We start from the raw sequence: 16,490 nt of genomic DNA, 5'->3' as shown, positions 1-16,490 counted from the left end.
TTAGTTAAAGTTTCCATTAGATATAAAATGAGAAGAATTAAACAAATTCTGTATTTAGGTAATAAAAGAAGGCAGCCTGTTTTTTAGGCTGGCTAAGTGAAAGACCATTTAGAACACTCTTAACAGTATTCAATTGCAGGCTAACAAAATTCTTTCACACAAAAAAGGAAAGAACAAGTACTAAAACCTGGGAGATCAGTATTTTCTTAAAATCTCATCTTTTACACCTCCAAGCCGATACTGAAAACAAGGCTCGGTCTTGCCAGCATATTACTACACAACCGTTTTCTTCCTTGACCTTATACCCATCACAACCAAAACCTTGCAACAATCTTGTTGCCTGCAACATACCGTAATAGCTTAAAGGCACATTCCCAAACCCAGCCAAATCAAACCTTTGAATCCACTTCTCAAGCTTTTCATGCCTTTCTTTCCTCTCAGATCCTTCACATGCTATAATGTTCTTAATTTCCTCCCCAAACAGCATCTTCTCTAACTTCAATCTCTCCAATGATGCTCTCGGCACAGTAGACTCCAAACAGTCAAACAATGCTGCATAGGAGTGAAGAGCTTCTAAAAGCCTCTCCATTAGAGTTGATCCATTGTGGTTAGAATCTTGTTCTGTTATTATCATGAGCTTTGGTGTGAAACCCCACAAGGCATTAAGAAAGTTATCCATCTTTGCTGAAGGATTTGAGGATATGGGTGATGAAGAGGCTGAATCGGGACTCTGGCTATGCCCATTAACTAAATCTTTCTCGAGCAGCTCGCCAAGTGTGCTTTGGTTAATCTGCAGGACTCTAGGTAAGTGAATTCCATTCAGATTCTTTGATGCTACTGGGGATTTCTTTCTCAAGAGTTCGTCATCAAAGGCCAACAAGGAATGCAATTGGAGAACTGAGCAGATTGCTAGAGCCTCCCCGGTTTTCACACGGAGCTTTTCAAAATCCAGATTATCTAATTTACTAATCACAGCATTGAACTGAAATGGTATATCCAATTTTTCAGCTTCTTCGGTCAGTCTATATGCCATTTGATCCAGTACCTCTTTCTGTTGATGGACCCCGGTGATTCTCAAATGGGGTGGGCCTTCAGGTCGTGTGCTCAAAACTTGAATAAGAGCAACCCATTGGGCAGGTTCAGCAGCATTCAGGTCAATGATATGAACCACCTTTTCCCCTTCCATAGCTTCAATAATGGCCTGGTTTGTGAGCACAAAGGCCACCTTCAAGAAGGGAAACATCTCAAAAAACAGTTTCTGAACAAGAATTTCTTCCGACACCAGAGATATTCTAGTGGAATTGAGGGCTTTGTGAAGACCAGGCCAAGCTTTTAGGATTCTATCAGCAAGCGCTTCAGTGAAGTATGCAGCCATGCGCTGCATGGTATCACCATCAGGAGAAGCAAGTAGGGAGATCTGCTCAAGGGCAATATTTGCATTTTCAAGACTACCGGCAGCAACATGGTTTGCACAAGTGAGCAATAGGTGGATCAAGTACAAACCCCGCTCTTCGGATTTAAGTTCTTTAAGCCACGGGTATGGTGATCCTAAGCTTGGTGGAGGTGACATCATGGAAAATAATTGGAGAGGTGATGAAGTAACAGACGAAGACCCTTCTTCTTGAAACATTGGTGCTTTATAACGATCACAACAACTGGGGGAATCGGGGAACAAAGACAGACAATAATTGTCAACAGGAGGAGAACGACACACACCTCAAAAAAGAATCTAAACTATGAGAAAGTCCAAGTCTTCTAACGGCACAGCAAATGTTCATGCAAGCGCCAAATTTGCATAAAATCGTATTTTGATAAAAATGTTTAGACGCCTTTCACCAATTCACAATAACAAAGCAAACGAATGCAGAATCGGAGTGCTTTGAGGGCTTGGCTGTAAGTCTAAGAGGTGAAGAATCGAACAAATAAACCAGATCATCATGCAAGGAAGAAAGAACAGGCAAAAAAGCAGAAGGCTAAGATCAAACAACAAACGGACCTAAATTGGAGAGAATGATCAGAAATGAAATATTCCCAAAACAAAAGCTCAAAAGTTTATTCAAGATTTCAACAATTTAGTTCAAAATGACAAAGAAAAGCACCTAAATAGTCACAAACTGAACAAAGAAGACAAACAGAACCAGCTTAACCATACCGGAACCGGAACTAGCCAAATCCTTACTGGGTTTTGTAATTGATCAAGAACCCACATAGACCCCCTTGAGAATTCCGAAGATTGCTTCTCTAATATCTCTCTAAGAACACGGAGCTGATCTTATGGGTTTTTTTGGGTGGGGGGGTTGGGGGTTTCCTCTGTTTGTGTCGCAGAAAAAATTCAACTTGGCTTAATTAAAGCTACTATCTTGTTTGGAAGGACTTGTTCATGGCTACGTTGTCGACAATGCGTGGAGGAGTCTTTTTGTCGTTACTGTTTTGTTGTCCTTCCCCTTCCCCCAAGTGGAATATGGAATTTGTGAGAAGGTGAGCCTTTTCCTTTGCGCTCTCTCTCTCTCTCTCTAGAAATCGTCTTTCTTTCCACACTCTGAAACTTCCACTTTTTTTTTCTTAATTTTGTTTTGTCATTGCATTAGGTGAATAGGGAATCAAGGCTGTCCTGGTGACTTCTTAATATTCCCAAAGGTTGCTCCGATCCAAACACGCCATTACAAAGACAAAACAATTGCCCTCAGTTTTGTTTCCTAGTGGGGTTCAGTGTGGGAATTACAAGAAAGCTCTCTACATACTTCCAAAACCCTCATTTTGTTTTCTTTCAAAGGCAATGACCATACAATTGGTCTTATCTTCTTCTGTTAAAAGGACAAACAGGCTGCTGGCCAAGATGGTTAAGAAAAGAAAAACAGCCAAAACTAGATCGTACATTTATCTCTACTTCTTGAGTCTTGGCTGTCAATTTTGAAAATCAATTTCCATCCCAATTTTCTCCATAATATTTCAAAGAAATTGATTATTTTGCCGACATCATTAAACATCAATATATCTATCTCAAATGATTTTATTTGCAAATTTGATTTTTTTAAATATTAAATATATTGCTAACGTGAAAACCTATCGCATTAATTTAGAATAAATCCGAGTTATTAAAGGAGCTAAACTCATATAAATTCATATTTAATAACAATAATAATATCTTAAAAATATTAAAAAAAAATGGTTTAAGAGCAATGTATGTACAATTCCATACATTTCTCACCTTAACTTCTATTACGAAATTTCCATCAAATGCTTTCATACATACAACCAACTCTTTAGGTCACTGTCGTTACGTGTTTGGGCTCTGTTATGTCGTGGCAAGCATGTGGTACTTTGGGTGTGGCTTTCATTTTCTCGAGGGGGCAACTGTAAAAGCATTATCTATGACATGTTCCAGAACGTCATTCATTGTCTTCAGACTTTGGGTCATGGTTGCCGTTGAATGCAACTGTGTATTATTTCTACTTTATTTGTTCAACTCCTGTTTCAATCCATTTAAAAATAGTTGGGATTCTTTTATATTTTCTCCCAAAAAAAAAAAAGTATATCACACACACAAGACCATTGATTAAATAAAAAATCATAGTTTATGAGATTTGAATTAAACACAACGCTTGTAATGAATTTTGCCACAATTAATAAAATAAAAATAAAAAATCAAAGGGTGACTCTATAGTCACCGTTAAGAGCTCCTGCTAGTGTATTTGAAGTGCTTTTTTTGTTATTTTTTCACATGTATTTTTTTAACATTTTTAAATATTTTTTTAAAAAATAAAAAATTTATAACATTATTAAAAACATTTTCTTAATCACCAAATAAAAAATAAATAAATAAATCCAGATGACTAGCATTTTCCAAAATCAAAACATCAGTTTTTTTTATGCGATAATATAATACATTAGATGGAAATCTAAGAACAAATCTCTATGGTAAATTGTTGAAAAAAGAGTCTCAAAATTAAGATGGAAGTGATGAGTGTACAAAGCATTTATACCCATAATCCATAGATAGATCATACATGGTGACATCACTGTCATAAATGTGACAAAATTGAGTAGGTTAGTTTCCTCAAGTACTCCATGGATTCACGTGGCCACCAGCAGTAACGACGTGTTCGAGGCTTGACCCTATGATATTGAATTAACTGAAGTCACTTTCTTTTTAAAGAAAAAAAATATTGAATTATTGTTTGGAAGGAAAGAAAATAACGCAAGAAATTAGAAAAAATATTAAGGAATTTGAGAGTCATAATCTAACTCTTTTTTTTCCTGGAAAAAAAGAGCCTTAACCAAAAGGGATTTGAGTGCTGGAAAGAAAGTCTAAATAACCATTCATGTAAGGGGACAAAAGTAGTGATATAGTGGTGTGCTGTGCGTGAACTCATGGCTTTGATTGTGAAGTCCTAAATCCGCACTCTAAACTCAACCCATCTGTCTACTCTAGGGAGATTTGAGAGACAGAGAGTGAAATGCTGAACCATACAAGAAGATAAAAGGAGCAGCAAGTTAAACACATGCAAAGTGGATTTCTTTTTCGGTTTCCTTTGAAGTGGAAGATGACATCCTAATGGAATCACACGAGTTTTTTTTTTTTTTTTTTGCCTAAAAGTGGCAATGTGGCATTGTGATGCCCTGGAATGAGTTCCACTTTGAAGAAGTGGGCCATCCAGAGATGGGACTTGCCCCAATTGTGTTGCCCATTGTTGCATTCAGACCCAAAGGAGGAACCCATAAAAAAAAATAGGGCCATGCACCAACTAGTTGCATTGCACCCACCAGTCCCATCATTCTAATGCACTCGCATATTCTCTGTTGGTACAGACCACTCTTCAGGATGGGAGAGGTCAGTTATCTCTGTCCGTATGGTTTTCGATACCAAGAACTTGATCCTCTGTCTCCTCGTTGAAGGTTCTTGCCAAGCAAACAAAGCTTGCAGGGTGTGTCTAGTGTGGAAATACTTCGATGCTTAAATTACTTTCTTTAGAATAAACTTTATGAGTTATTAGATGGTAAAGGGTTCCGAGAGTTTCACCTTATATTTTGTTTTAATTTTAATTATGCCTACGATAGTTGCATTAAATGCTCTGACTTAACCATTGGAACTCTGTGCATATGGTGTCATATATGTGTCTTGTCTTATTAAATATGATGTGTCGACGCCTCTAGTATTAAGGATTGGTTTAAATTGAAACGATGATTTTAAATTAGATAAGTGATAAAAATTAAAAATATTATTATTAAAATATTATTTTTTAATATTATTATTATTTAAAAATTTAAAAAAATTATATTAAAGTTTAAAAAAATAGTATTATTTATTATATTTTATATAGAAATTTAAAAAAGTTATAATAGTGAGATGAGATAAGATAAAATATTTTTTGAATCCAAATGAAATTTAAATATTTCCTCACCTCTTGTTGTATTGTCAAAGGTAACAATATATAGCATGATACATAAATTCAATACGAATACGAAATAAAATTAGTATATTTGGTTTGATAGATAAACCTAAAAAATATTGATATCTTTTGTTAGTAGGTAATATTATTATTTTTCTTTTTTTAGATATTGTGACTACTAATAAATATACATTTTTTTTTTGTGAGATTATGTTAATCAGATTAAATGGATTAAGTGAGTTAATTCAAACTATTTACATAAAATGGGTTGAAATGAGTCATGTCATGTTAACTAATTTTTAAGTAATTATTAAAAGAGTCAAAATGGATCGTATCGTGTCATCCGTTATTTAAAAGGTCGTGTTAAGATTTGAAAGTATAAACCCGTTTAGCTTAACATGTCATGTTTAATTTGACCCATATAGCTGAATATCCATGATTTAATAGGACACGAGCATGCCCGAAAACACGAATTATCACCCTTTTTCGATAGATACACTCAATGCTACATTAAATGTGTTATGCTACATCTCGCCACTATGAGCATGGTGAATTCACAAATCTCAAGGGATTGATGTTTCTTATATATTATCATTATATCTAAGGCAAGATGGCACACTTACCTCATCAAGTTTTTAGGCGTCAGCGAGTCTTAAGTTCTCATGGGCCTTTACAACCCATTTTCCCAACAATGAGCTACTATGTTAAAATAAACTAGTGTGGCGGGCACGTGCAACGCACGTGCTTAATTTCCCTTAGTTGATAGAAAGAAAATTTCACTAGGTGATCTTGAAGGGACCAAAAAAGCGAGGCGCGGGTTTAAGGTTTCGTTGGTGAGCTACAGATAGCTAACGATAGGGCTGATCTGAAGTAAACCCACTCCCCAATCTTGAAAGTTTGCTCCTTTTGTTTCAAATATGTGTATTTTTTCCATCCGCTCTTGTGCCTTTTGTAGCTTGTGTCATAGTAGTTGGAGTATTTGGTCCTTGGACTAAAGACTCTCCTCCACTGCTTCAACCTTAGTAGTCCCAGGAACATAGATGAGTGGATGTGGGTGTGCATAGCCATAGAGGGCTTCAAAGAGGGTCATAATGGTAGATGAGTGTTGTGAGGTGTTATATGACCACTCAGTTAAGGGTACCCACTTAGCCCACCCCTTAGGTTGGTCTCCCACAAAACTCCTTAGGTAATTTTTCAAACATTTATTGACGTTCTCGGTCTGACCATCAGTTTAGGGTTGATATGACGTGTTGAAGGTTAATTGTATACCTTGAGATCTAAATAGCTCTTGCCAAAAGAGACTGATGAAACTACTCCCTCTATCTGAGATGATAGAATGGGGCATTCTATATAGTTTGAGGATGTGTTTAATGAATAGCTTAGCCTTTGTTTTAGTCGAAAAAAGGGTGGGTTAAGGGGGTGAATGAGCAAATTTACTAAGTCTATCTACTACAACCCAAAGACTATTGTACCCTTAAGAAAATGGCAAACCTTCCAAAAAAATCTATGGTAATGTGAGTCCATGGATATGAAAGAATGGGGAGGGATTGCAATCGGCCATTGGGTTTGGACTGGTCTGCCTTAACTCCCTGAAAAATCTCACATTCCCTAATGAACCTTTTTGTACCTGCCTTCAGCCCTAGCTAGAAGAACTCCATTTTGATTCGATGTAGGGTCTTATCAAACCCTAAATGCCCACCTAAGGGACTGCTATAAAGTAATTGTAGGAGCTTCAGCCTTGAGAATTCTAGGGTATAGTTCATTTCTCATGTTGAGAGATCAACCCCCCCACTGTATAAGGGTCTTTAGCATAGCATGCCTTAAATTCTTCCCACCATTATGTAGTTGGAATACACAAGCCTAAGATCCTAACTTCCATTTCCTGCTTAGCACCATCATCCCTTCTAGACAGAGAATCCACAATCTTATTTTTATATTCCCTTTTAAACTCAACCACTAGGTTTTAACCAAACAACTTAGAGATCTACTTTTGCTGCATAGGAGTTCCTACCTTTTACTCCAGCAGGTATTTGAGGCTTTGATGGTCAGTCATAACTAAAAAGAACTGCCTAAGTAAGTAAGGTCTCCATTTCTGTATAGTAGCTACTAGAGCATAAAGCTCCTTTTTATAGGTCAACCAAGCCAAAACTCTTCCCTTAAGAGCTCGACTGAAGTAGGCAATATGTTTATTCCTCTGCATTAACACAACCCTTATCGTCCCACCTGAGGCATCACATTTTATGATAAAGACAATTGAGAATTTTGGTAAGGCTAAAAATGGAGGTTGCATGACTGCAATCCTCAATTTAAAAAATGCTTCTTTAGTCTCAGGAGTCCAAAAGAACTGGTTATTCTTTAACAAACTAGTAATGGTCATGATATGCCCCTATAACCCTAAACCTTTTGTAATGCCTGTTAAGCCGAGAAATCCCCTAAGAGATTCTAGGGAAGTTGGAAATGGTCATTCCTCTATAGCCTTATGTCAACTATCACCCCCTCTATTAAGATCAAGTGGCCCGAATAAGCCACCTTTGAGCTGGCAAACTTACACTTAAAGACTTTGGCCAGCAAATTATGTTGCCTTAGGACCTCCAAAGTTAACCTTAACTGCTCAACATGGTCTTCAGCTAACTTTCAATACACCAAAATATCATTAAAAAAAACAAGAATGAACATTCGTAAATAAGGCTTAAAAATCTCAATCATTAAGATTTGGAAGGTCGATAAGGCATTAGTTAACCTAAAAGACATAATTAAAACCTCATAATGGCCCCGATTTGGTAATGCCTTGAACGCAAATCCAGCATTGAAAACAACTCAGCCTACTTAATTCATCGAATAATTCCTCCACAACAAGTATGGAGTATTTATCATTCACAGAAACCTTGTTTAATACTCAGTAGTCCACACACATTATCTAAAACTCATCAATCTCTTTTACCAATAGCATATGAGATGAGTATAAGCTTTGGTTAGGTTGAATCACCCTAGTACTTAGCAGCTCCTTCGCAATTTTTTCTATTTCATCTTTTTGGAAGTTAGGATATTTGTAGGGTCTTATTGTCACAGGTGAGATATTAGGGAAGAGGTTCTTCCTCCACTAACTGTAACAACACTCCCCACTTTTCTAATTTATTGTGCTTGTTAAGGCCCCATTCTTCAATATGGGCAGAAGGGTTGACTCCCTAGAGTTTGACTTCTCTACCAGTGTGCTGGAATTCCATTGAGAGATCTACAAAGTTCCACAGAATGGATCCCAACTCTCTCAACCACTGAACCTCCAACACCATATCACACCCAGCAAGGACCAACACATGTACATCTGTGATGACTATGATGCCCTTCACTTTAAATGTCATCCCAACACATTTTCCTTCAATTGCAATTTGTTTCCCATTTGCAACCCTAACCCTTACCCTTACCCTCTTAGCACTATTGATTGGTAAGTTTGCCTTCCTAACAAGTAACGGATCTAAGAAATTATGGTACTCTCATCATCAATGAGGACTATCACTACTTGAGTTTCCACCCTACCTCAAACTCTTATGGTTTTGGGCCCTTGAGGGCCAATTGAGGTATTAGGGAGATCTTCAGTCAGTTGTGTTTTTGTCTTAACTCCACACTTTCCTCGACTGTAGGACTCTCATCCATCTCAGGTTCCTTGAACCTTAACATTATCAATTAAGAAATTTAGGATTTAAAAACTTAAGACCTGGATTCCACTTGGAATCACAATAATAGCCCAACCCATTTTCTCTCATTTCCTTCATCTTACGTCTAATGTTGCTTAATTTTTTGAGTAGGTACTAAGGCTATGGGAATCCCCTTCGGGATTGTTATAAAAGTTGTTGAGGGATGTTTCAGCAATCCTTACTCAGGGTGATATCCCTTCCAGTTACTCCTAGTAACCCAATGTGTTCCCTTAAAGTTTAGCTAAGAAATCAACGGTTTGTCTAGGATCAGGTGCATTTACTGATAAAGATTTTGGCATTGGAAAAAGTGAATGATAAAATGAATTATCCTTTAATAGGACATGTTGGAGAGATCCAAATTCACCACATAAAAATATTTTTGAAATGTTGTAAGGATCTAATGAATTATTTAAGATATATTGACAAGTTAGTTAAAAAACAAGTATCACAAGAGATGGAGAATAATTGATTGTGGCTCAAAACTTCGATTGATAGTGTTTGATGGGATACATTCCAAGCTTGTGCCTTAGAGGTCATAATGAAAGCTCGGACTCCAAAAATCAAGGCAACTTCATTGAACTAAAAAAACTTCTAGCAAGTGATAATGATTAAGTTGATAGAGTTCTCATGGAAAATGTTCCACAGAATGTCAAATATACATCACCCAAAATTCAAAAGGAAATTGTAAATATATATGCAACTAAAGTGCGAAATATGATTTACAAAGAAATCGAGGATGCCAAATTTTGTATTCTAACAACACTCTGGATGGGTCCAAAAGAGAACAAATGACTATTATTTTTAGATTTGTTGATAAATATATTTTTATTAGAGAGCGATTTTTTCATACTGTGAATATCAAAGATACCATGTCGCTAACTCTAAAACATGAGATATGTATTTTTCTTTCTTGTTACAACCTCCAAATTGATAATATTTGAGATCAAAGATATGATGGAGGAAGTAATGTACGTAGTGAATAGAATGGATTACAAGCTTTATTTTTTAAAGATTGTCCTTTTGTATATTATGTGTATTGTTAGGCTCATAAACTATAATTAACTTTAGTTGTAGCCTCTAGAGAAGCCAAACATATTCATTAATTCTTTGTCCATGACATGTATTATCAATATTGTTGTTGGTTCTTCTAAACGTAATGTTGAATTACAATATGATCTAGTTACTAGAATTAAAAGTTTGATTGCTTCCAATGAAATTGAGACTAGAAAATGGGCAAATCAAAATGGTACGCTACAATAAGCTGGAGATACCAGAATATGATCTCATTTTCAATATGTTTGTAGCCAGATGAGGATATTGTTTGGTGTTACTTGCTCAATTATCAATACTCTATCAAATGAGAGATCAAATTACTCTCAACGCGGTGATGTTGAAGCGGCTTACATGGTATTAATATCATTTGAATTTATTATGATATTACATATAATGAAGAAAATCATGGGAATCACTAATGCACTTTGTCAATCTTTGCAAAAAAATTCTCAAGACATTGTGAATGTCATGAGCCTAGTTTCAACTATAAAAATACTCATTCAAAAGCTAAGAGATGTGGGCAGGAGTATTTGATTGTTGATGTTAAACATTATGTGAATAACACCAAATTGATATTTCTAATATGAATGGTCATTATACTAGAGCTCAAGGTAAATATCATTATCAAGTTAACAAGTCATTGACAACAATGGAGTATCATCTTATATATCACTAATATAATAGTAGAAATTGATTCGAAGGTGATTATCTCTTAGTGGCTTAGAGAGAGATGTGGTGTATGGTACCTAGAGGATTTTTGAGAGGAAATTGTTGGGCTATCCAGTAATATGCATTGTCATTTTCAGCATGTTTTTGGTAAAGGTAATAGGGTGGCAGATTGGTTAGCCAAGGCTGAGACTTCTAGCACAGAATTGGTTTATTCCAATAACTGTAATATGCTTCAAATTCTTAGAGGATTGCTCCATTTGGATTTTTTAGGCTTTCCCTCTTTACGATGTTAGGCCGAATTTTTTTCTATGGTTTTATTTTCATTCATGCTCCAAAGGCTTGTCATAGAAAAGTTTTTTTGGCTGCGGCTTCCTTGGGTTTCTCCTTGGGCCTTGTTTCTTTGTTATCACAATATTCATTCACCAAAAGTGAAAGTTTTTTATTTATTAAACATGGAGGGGGTCACTATTGGACATGTGACCTTCCGCTCTTTTTTTTAAAAAAAAATTATTGATATATTTATTGCTACAATAGACTTTGAGTTGCAAGAATTGAACAATAAATCTAATTATCATACAATGGAACTTCTCATTATTAATGTTGTTTTAAACCCTAAAGGTTCATACAAATCATTTGAAATTGATGATATATGCAAATTGGCTGAGAATTTTTATCCACAAGATTTTATTGAGAAAGAAAAATTCCCTTTGAAAATTCAGTTGTAGCATTATGTGCTTGATGTACTAACCCATCCAGATTTTCAAAATATGTCTACATTATCTGAGTTATGCAGATGACTATCAATTTCAAAAAATTCTAAGACTTATTATTTGATTGACAAGTTAATTCTTCTAGTATTAGCTCTTCCTATTTCTATTGCCACTATTGAGTGAGCAATTTCTGCCATAAAACTTATATAAACTAAATTGCATACTCGAATAGAAGATGAGTTTCTTGCAAATCATTTAATAGTTTATATTGATAAAGAAAATGCCAAGAATGTCAATGGTTTTGAACTAAGAGTAAGTTGTCTCCTTGAAAGAGGTCAACCCTCTTATAGTTGATTCATGCGAGTTCTTTCTACCATTCAAAATGCTTCTTGGATAGAAATCTCTGATACCAAGAATTGTCACACCCTCAAGATGAAACTATTTCAGAAGTTGTTGTCTCACTTCGAGGATGAGTACTTCCAGAAGAATGTAGAAGAAAGAAAGGAAGAGATAACAAGATTTTGTATTAATTTGCTTAAAAGATAACATTTATATAAATCGGTCCCCACATATAATGGAAGGAACACAACCACCATCGTTCACAATTGACAACTAATGAGAAACTCAAATGTCAATAGTAGAAAGTGTAAAAAAATGTAAAAATGTAACATAAACTAATACTAGGCCCACAATGGGCTAAAATATAAGTAAGCTAACTAACAAGCCACAGGCCTAGGGGTGTAAATCGGTCTATCATTTTCTTAGGCCGGACCAATCACCCTTAGTGGATCGGACCTGATCGGACCATTAGTTATCAGTCCAGTTGGTCCGGTTGGTTTGAACCAGTTATTTTATTATTTTGTTTATTTTGTTTCATTTTTTTACAAATAAATTAATAAAAAATTTATTTAAATTACTAAAATGAAAATTAAATGAATTATTAATGTGGATTATGTAACTAATTCATTAAAAAAGTATTTAACTATAATTATATTTATAATGTTGATAGTTACTACTTAATAACTTAGATTAGTATACACAATTATTAATAATGTCCTACAATTTATATATGGTTAATGAATATTAAATAATTTCATTGTATATAGATTATTTATGCTTGCTTGTAACTTAAGTATTTAAAAAATAATTACCTAATTATTTTAATTAAGTGTAAGTAATATAGTATGTATGAATCTATCTACATATAATGACATAAATTGTCATATGGTTTATAATTTATTATTAATTTTAGCGTATATTATTTAATATTTTATATAGTCAATAATAATAGATTAGATGAAAATTACATAATTAACTTATACAATTATTCTATAAAAATATATATTAATATTTTTTTAAAAATAAATATAGTTCGATTGGTTTCGGTCCTGTCAAATCCAAAAATCATAGACCTTGAGATCGAACCAAAATCCATTCAGTCCGCCAAATGGAGGACTGAAACCGACAAAGCCAATTTTAGGTCCGGTCTAGTCGGTTTTTCCAGTCCGGACTGAAAATTTTTCATCCCTACACAAGCCACTAACAGAAAACCCGACAGAGGGCATAATAAGGTTTCGAGCTAATGGTTGCAAGCCCAACTTCTGACCCATGATTCACTTCCTCTACTTTACTACAAATGTGTGACATGAACCTCCCCCACCCAAGTGCCAAGAGTATCTGTTCATTCAACACACTAGACGACACCAATAAAATAGAGGACATAATGAGGTTTCAGGCATTTCAAGGCAGTGATACATCCGATAGAGTAACAAAAAAAGAGCCCTCCCTTGGGTTGACCTAGACATGTAGGCTTGGTTGGGGCTATGAACTTGCTAGTCAAGTTCTTGAAGACGTGATTGGAAAAACCTCTGAGACCAATCAACTCAATTTAGCTGAGTACGAAACCGATGCCTACAAAGCTTGTCATGATCATGGTTAGAAATAAGCTTTAAAAAGTATATGGAAAGAATTGCTAGATTTTTTGCAGAAGTGTTGGTGTAGAGGGTCTTTAAGAGAATAAAATAGTAAGAGAAAAGCTTCAAGGCCTACCCAAATAGTTTACAGAGGTTTGGATCTCACCAAGTGCATATCCTTTTGGTATTTATTTTTAAAGAAAGTTTTGTCACATCCTTTCAATAAATCAATAAAATAATTCGAATTCTAGAAGATATTTACTCAATTTTAAATATATTTGTTGTAATGGTTATCATATTGAAACCACCAATGAAAGTAGTGATGAATATTTTTACATTAAAATAGTAAATTTGGTCCAAAAGCTCATATTAGAAAAACTGCCAATTTTCTCTTTTGAATTATTTTATACAACATTAAAAACAATTGAATCACATGTTGTAATGTAAAAGCGCTCCGATCTAAAGATTTTTATGTTTTGACATGATCGTCTTAGTCATCCGGAATCAATCATAATACATCGAATAATCGAGAATTCATATGGACATCTCTTAAAGAACCAAAAAATTAGTTTACTAAGTGATTATCCATGTGTAACATGTTCCAAAATAAAGGTAATTGTCATACCATTCCATTCCAAGGTAATTATTGGATCTCTATAATTTTTGCAAAGAATCCATGGAGATATATGTAGACCTATACATTCACTAAGTTGCTCATTTAGTTATGATTTTAATATATGCATCAACTAGATGGTCACACGTTTATTTACTCTTTATTCAAAATGTTGCATTTGTTAAACTTCTTGCATAAATTATCAGATTACGGGATCAATTTCCTGATTATTCCATTCAGTCTACTCGATTGGATAATACAGAAGAATTTAAATTTTTTATGATTATTGCATGTTAGTTGAGATTAATGTCGAACATCATGTTGCCCATACACATACTTAGAATGGTTTAGCTGAGTTATTTATTAAACATCTACAATTAATTACTCGACCATTACTTTTTAAAGTAAAACTCTCTCTCTGCTTGGGGACATGCAATTTTGTATGCTGCATAATTGGTTTGAATAAGACCAACTACCTCTAATAAATATTTTCTATTGTAACTTGCATTTGGCAAGCCACTAAATATTTTTTATCCTCGTACTTTTTGTTGTGTTATATATGTTCTAATTGCACCTCCCAATGCACTAAGATGAGTCTTCAACGTGGACTTGAAATTTATATTTGTTTTGATTCTTCCTCCATTATTAGATATATTGAGCCTTTAACTGAAAAATATTTTTAAGGCTCATTTCGAAATTTGTCATTTTGATGAAATAGTCTTCTCACCATTAGGAGGAGAACAGTTGCCAAAAACACAAAAACAAATAACATGAAACACTTTGACGCTATCTCATCTTGATCCTCGTAGAAATCAATGTGAACTAAAAGTTCAAATGACCATTTATTTGCAAACTATTGCAAATCAATTACCGAATGCCTTTACTGACAATAAGAAAATAGTGAAATCTCACATTTTGGTTGCTAATTTCCAAGAAAGATTGATGTCCCTGTAGGACAATCAATATAATAGTTAATGCGTCTAAGACAAGTTTGACGCGTGGAAGACCTATTGGTTCAAAGAATAAGACTTCCCAAAAGAGAAAAATATAAATAAAAGAAATCGATGCTCTTAAAGAGACCATATCCACAAAACAGACAACACGAGCTATAGATCTATTCAAACTTTCTGTTCAAAATTCTCTCAAAATATAATCTCCTGAAGTGGAATCCCTTGAAAAGGAGTTTCCTGAAGATTAAAAGGTACTTGAAAATAATGAGAGCTCAATACAGTATGTAAGTACGGGATAATTATTTGATAGGAATAAAATTGTTATTGACAACATATTATAATTTAAAGTTGCTATTGATATCACCAGAAGTGATGATGAAAATGAACAAAAAATTGTCGATGAATATCAACGTAGAAATGATTAGCCAAAATAGAAAGAAGCAATTAATGCAAAATTGATATCACTGGCAAAGCGTGAATTATTTGGACCTGTTTCTCAAACACCTAAAGGTGTGGTGCTTGCTGAATATAAGTGGGTATTTGTACGTAAATGTAATTAGAAAAATGAAATCGTGAGATACAAAGCACAACTTATTGCACAAGGTTTCTCGCAGAAGCCTGATATTGATTATGAAGAAACATATTACCATGTAGTAGATGCAATTACATTCAGATCGGTCGGTCTCGATCCGATCCGATCCAAAAAAACCATACCTCAAGACCGACCAATAAGAAAATCAATCGAGTCCGGTCGATTTTTCTAGTCTGAACCAATATTCTTACAACCTAGTTACTACATATTTATATATATTACTGGATAATGATATTTATATGAAAACTCCTGAAGGATATATAATGCCTAAAGCATGTAAAATCTCGAAGTATTTGTTTTATTAAGTTACAAAAGATTTTTATAGGGATTAAAGTAATTCAGACGCATGTGGTGTAATTGTCTTAGTGAACGCATGTGGTATAATTGTCTTAGTGAATGTATGACAAAATAAAGATTTGAAAATAATCCAATTTGCCTATGTGTTTTCCTAAAAAATTTAGATTTTGAATTTGCTATTATTAAGATATATGTAGATGATTTAAATCTTATTGGAACTCCAGAAGAGCTCATAAAAGCCTCAAATTATTTAAAATATAAGTTTGAAATGAAAGATTTTGGAAAAACAAAATTTTATCTTCGTCTGCAAATTGAGCACTTTTCAAATGGATTATTTATCCATCAGTCAACATATACAGAAAAATTTCTGAAGCACTTTTACATAGACAAATCTCATCATTTGAGTACTCTAATGGTTGTCTGATCATTTGATGTGAAAAAATATCCATTTTGCTCTCAAGAAGATAACAAAGAAATTCTTGGTCCTGAAGTATCATATTTAAGTGCATTTGGTGTTTCGATATATCTTGTAAATTGCACACAAGTAAATATTGAATTTTTAGTTAACTTACTAGTAAAATACATTTCTGCATTAACTAAAAGGCATTGGA

The 16,490-nt window shown here is 34.3% G+C and overlaps 1 protein-coding gene across 2 annotated transcripts; it reads right to left on the bottom strand.

Moving 5' to 3' along the window:
* LOC121241160 (scarecrow-like protein 3) lies at window positions 1-2,546 on the bottom strand. 2 transcript variants are annotated; one of them, XM_041138812.1, is made up of 2 exons: window positions 2,153-2,546; window positions 1-1,655 (listed from the first exon to the last, which is right to left on the bottom strand). In XM_041138812.1, exon 2 carries the CDS (start codon window positions 1,628-1,630, stop codon window positions 215-217), a length of 1,416 nt encoding a protein of 471 aa, XP_040994746.1. In that variant the 5' UTR covers window positions 1,631-1,655; window positions 2,153-2,546; the 3' UTR covers window positions 1-214. The 2 variants fall into 2 exon arrangements, with proteins under 2 accessions (XP_040994746.1, XP_040994745.1); XM_041138811.1 differs by having other exon boundaries at window positions 2,180-2,545.
* Between the last annotated feature and the right edge of the window lie 13,944 nt (window positions 2,547-16,490).

Source organism: Juglans microcarpa x Juglans regia, chromosome 7S (assembly GCF_004785595.1).
Source record: "Juglans microcarpa x Juglans regia isolate MS1-56 chromosome 7S, Jm3101_v1.0, whole genome shotgun sequence".
NCBI lineage: Eukaryota > Viridiplantae > Streptophyta > Magnoliopsida > Fagales > Juglandaceae > Juglans > Juglans microcarpa x Juglans regia.
Note: the sequence above shows the minus strand (reverse complement) of the source record. Positions and strands in the feature narration are given on the sequence as shown.

Coding starts and splice junctions, on each gene's coding strand:
- LOC121241160 (XM_041138812.1), bottom strand. CDS start 1,630: ATGTTTCAAGAAGAAGGGTCTTCGTCTGTTACTTCATCACCTCTCCAA.